Source organism: Silurus meridionalis, chromosome 7, assembly GCF_014805685.1.
Source record: "Silurus meridionalis isolate SWU-2019-XX chromosome 7, ASM1480568v1, whole genome shotgun sequence".
Lineage (NCBI taxonomy): Eukaryota > Metazoa > Chordata > Actinopteri > Siluriformes > Siluridae > Silurus > Silurus meridionalis.
This window is the reverse complement of record NC_060890.1, coordinates 1414119-1418118: the sequence shown is the minus strand read 5'-3', so window position 1 is coordinate 1418118 and position 4000 is coordinate 1414119. Positions and strand designations below refer to the sequence as shown.

The 4000-nt window shown below is 42.0% G+C and overlaps 1 protein-coding gene across 2 annotated transcripts; it reads left to right on the top strand.

Annotated features, from left to right (window-relative positions):
* Positions 1-430: 430 nt before the first annotated feature.
* On the top strand, positions 431-3726 carry buc2l (bucky ball 2-like). Of its 2 annotated transcripts, none has more exons than XM_046853339.1 (4): positions 431-718; positions 1010-2905; positions 2981-3085; positions 3558-3726. In XM_046853339.1, exons 1-4 carry the CDS (start codon positions 466-468, stop codon positions 3581-3583), a joined length of 2280 nt encoding a protein of 759 aa, XP_046709295.1. In that variant the 5' UTR covers positions 431-465; the 3' UTR covers positions 3584-3726. The 2 variants fall into 2 exon arrangements, with proteins under 2 accessions (XP_046709295.1, XP_046709294.1); XM_046853338.1 differs by having other exon boundaries at positions 3555-3726.
* Positions 3727-4000: the final 274 nt, after the last annotated feature.

Genomic DNA, 4000 nt, shown 5'->3' with positions numbered 1-4000 from the left:
GATAGATAGATAGATATCATTTATTTTTTATATTTAAAAAAATCCAGAATCTCAGTAAAATATAATTCAGCAAATTAGTTGTATTATATTTTATATTCTGCTAAAAGAAATATATAAAATTATATTCTCAATATTTTCCTGTTCAAGTTGACAGACAATATTTAAGCTGTGTTGATTGGTTGTATTCAAATTGTTGCTCGACCAATCACAGGACTTGCTTGGAGCCAATCACTGATGTGGCTTTGTTATTTAAACTCAGGTGAAGCAAACACTTGTTTGGGTATTGTTCTTTGTTTAAGACACAAGTTCTTTGTGTGAGTGTGTCCTTAGATGCTGTTCATACGTGTTCATTTCAAGACTTTGTTTGTTTGTTTTAGCAGCTTTGCTAATTACTATTAACAACTAAAAGTTTGCTGTTTCCCCCCCTCAGTTTTCTCCCTTGCCTCTTGCTCAAAGGCTGAAGATATGGTTGTTGCAGCTTCCCATAATCCACCTGGATTTGAACCTCATGCCCAAAGTGTTCCTTCTGGGGTGAATCCGATGCAAGGAGCTCGACATGCAGGACCTACTCCCTACAGACCCCCCAATCTCAATCACCCGGACCGTCAACAGCAAGGCAACTGGCCATTTTTCTATGTTCAACCCCCGCAACCTTATATGCCTTGCCAGTGGCCCATGCCTATGAGTTATGTTCCTTATGGAGGCTTTCCTGGGATGGGTAAGTGGCTGTTTAGTTTGGTTAAAGCATCAAGCTTTTTCAACTTGTTCTAACTCCTTCTGTAAATCCTCTTTCATGTAACATGATCTGTATCATCTGCTTTTATCATAAAAGTAACTGGTGACTTTCTTTTATTAAACTGATCCCCCTGAACAAAGCTGCAAAAATCTCATCTTATCAATCCCCCTATTGATATGGCCAAAAGTTGAACTAGCTTTGCTTCTTTAGCCTTAAATTTAACTTTTTATCCATGTCTTTTTTTTTTTTTTTTTTTTTTTTTTTTTGTCCAAGGTTATGGAATGGTGTTGCCACCCTTCCCTCCTGCCTCATATGTAGAAGCTCCTGGTTACATCCTTCCCCACAACCAGTTGCACATGGTTGACTACAGACGCATGGTGTCGCCCCACCTTGCTCCGACGATGGCGTATCAGGCTCGTCGCTTCCGCTACCAGCACACACCATCTGGTCGAGTCATGGTCAGTTCAGAAGTTCAAACTGAGCCTGTTCATGCTGATTCTCACCAACAGGGCCGCAATGCTGTGACGAGCACCCAGAGCAGCTCTGAGTCAGGAAGAAGTACGGACTCTAGCATTTTATCATCGCCTAAATCAAATGAAGGCAAATCCACTTGTCCTAAAAAGGGCTGCACTGTGTTGTCCAGCAGGATGCCTGTAGAAACAGCCAGAGTTGCTACTGTTCAAAATGGAGGGATTCTATTTGAAGCGGAAGAGGTAAGGATTGAATGTAGTGGCTCCCCTTCTGCAATGAAAATCACTCATTCCAAGGAGACCACTGAGCTAGCCAGTAATGCTGATGGTGAGCTCTTGCAGTGTAACATGGGATCTGCAGAGGATGTGGTCTTGCAGTGTTTCCAACCTGTGTCATTTGGAAATGATGAGGAAAGTGAAGGTATAAAAGATACCAGCCACTTGGAGGACCCTTGCCCTGATTTTCAAATGGTTTCATGTCCCTCAAATGGTTCAGTAAGCACATTAGATGGCTCGATTGTGGCACCGGTTGAACCAGTCAACAGTACACTGGTTGTTCAAGGGGATCCCAGCTTGGTAAAAAGTGCGCAGGAGATCTGTGGAAACCCCAAGAACATTCACTTAAAAATCTTGCGACTACCCCTTGACCTGCAGTGCTTGGATGAGTTGCGGCAGATGGAGGCCTCGGTCTGGTCTGTAGAGTCTTTAATGCCTTATGTGCCTACTTCAGAGTGGATGATGCAAAATAGCCTGATGACCTCAGGGGATCAATCTCTTGCCACAGTAATGAAGGCTCCTGCAGAGAGTAATCAACAATTAAACCACTTGCCAGAAGATGCAGCTTCATGTTTGAAACCTGGAACAGTGATTGAACTTGATGGCCAAAACCCTATGACTTCACTAGAATCCCTATCACCATTCCTCCCATCAGTGAGCAGACTAGCGGACTTTGGCAATTCATACTACAATAAACTATCCTCTAATTTTCAGAAGATCAGCAATCCTGGTAACTGGACGAAGGGGCAACCTGAAGCCTGTAAAGATGTCAAAATCCAGTCTGGCCACCCAGTCATTGCAACCCAAAGTCCCAATGAGCCTAAGAAATTGAAAGATGAGACATCCAACCAAAGGGTTATATCTGGAGTTGGCCTTTCTGATCAGGAGCATTGCCTTGCAAATTTATTCCCAGATTTGCCTCTCAAACGCAAAGTGCGGATGTGTGAAAGCTGTTTAAAACATGGTGCAAATGTCTGCCCTGGTAGTCCAAGCAGCAAGGCCTGCAACATGAGAAAACACAAAGTGGTGGACAAGCTCAAGAGTCCATTGTGTGCAACGTGCATGTGCAATCCTGAGAAAGCTAGGTCCTACGCGTCAACTATTAAAGACAACCTGGAGTTGAATAACGCAAATAATGAAATGAGTGAAGTCTCAGAAAATGTTAATCCTCAAAAAATCTGCTCCAAAAAGTTGTTCAATGTTCAAAATACCTATTCAGGTAAACATTCGGAGAAATGCCCCATGTCCTGCCAGTCCAAGTTGCGAGAGCAGAATTGCTCCTGTGAGGATAAGGCTTCACGCTCTACTTTGCCATGGCACAATAACTGCCAGCATGGAGACCTCAACTGGGAAAGAAGGGAGGAAAACCAGGCTGTTTTGGCGATGGAGAAATGGAAGGAAACCGAGCAGAATCTCATTGGTGGCAAGTCTTCAAATTTACCTAACTTTTGCAGAGCATTTAAGCCTATTGCTGTTTAATAGTTTTTTCACCTTTTAGAGAAGTCGTGGAGAGGAAGCAGGCAGGTGTCTGATAGCGAGAGTACCAAAAGTGGAGGAAAGATGAGGACCCGCAATAAACCGAAACAATGTACACAATCACTAGGTGAGTATAGGTTTTGTGGTACACTGGTCAGGATCATCCTGGGTCTCAAAAGCTTGAAGACTTTGTGGTGATTTTCACTGGTGGTTCTGGGACTTGTTTGAAAGTTATGTCCCTAATGTTTGTTTGAAAATGGGTTTTTGGCCTTCCGTCAACACGTGTTTCAGTCAACGAAAACATAGCTTTTTGCAAATGTTCAAGTTGATTAATTTGAAAACTGTTTACACATTGCAGTGTGCTGTGATGCTTCAGAGTCAGAAAGTAAATAAACGGCGGCGGAAACGACTCCTGTTGTCTGTAGCATCTTTTGTTTTGCTCATGTGTGGTACAGGGATGCAAGTGTTTTCAGACATTTGTGTAGATAAGCAGCTGTTAGCATGTTGGCTGTAAAGCCACAAGTTTTGGGGGCTGAGGGCTTTGTGGTTAAACATTTTTATTTTATTTAACATTCCTTGTTTTGTCTTTTTTCCAGAAGTTCACAGAAGAGACACAAGATACTGAAGACACGATTTGCACATTGACTGAAAAGAAAAGCGCACGTTTTATCACGTTTTAAATGTCACGTATATATTTTTCCACTTCCTTTAAAGAAAAGCACAGCTCACTTTTATACAGTGATTAAATAAAGCACTTTTGATGTTTTCCATGGTTTTGTGGTTCTTGTGTACCAGTTTAAAATGGTTTTGTGGCAATTTAGGGCTAAGACCAAGTAGTTCATGTCTGTGCAGAGAATTTGAATTAGGGAAGTGGTAGTGTAGTTTTTCAGATATTTGGCTTCTGATCAGATGTAAGCTCAAATCCCAGCACCACCAAGCTCCCACTAAAGTGTCCTGGAGCAAGGCTATTAAATTAGAATTGCTCAGTTGAAGAAACAGGAATTGTAAACTAAGTGTTGACCTCTTTTAATGCATGTTATGT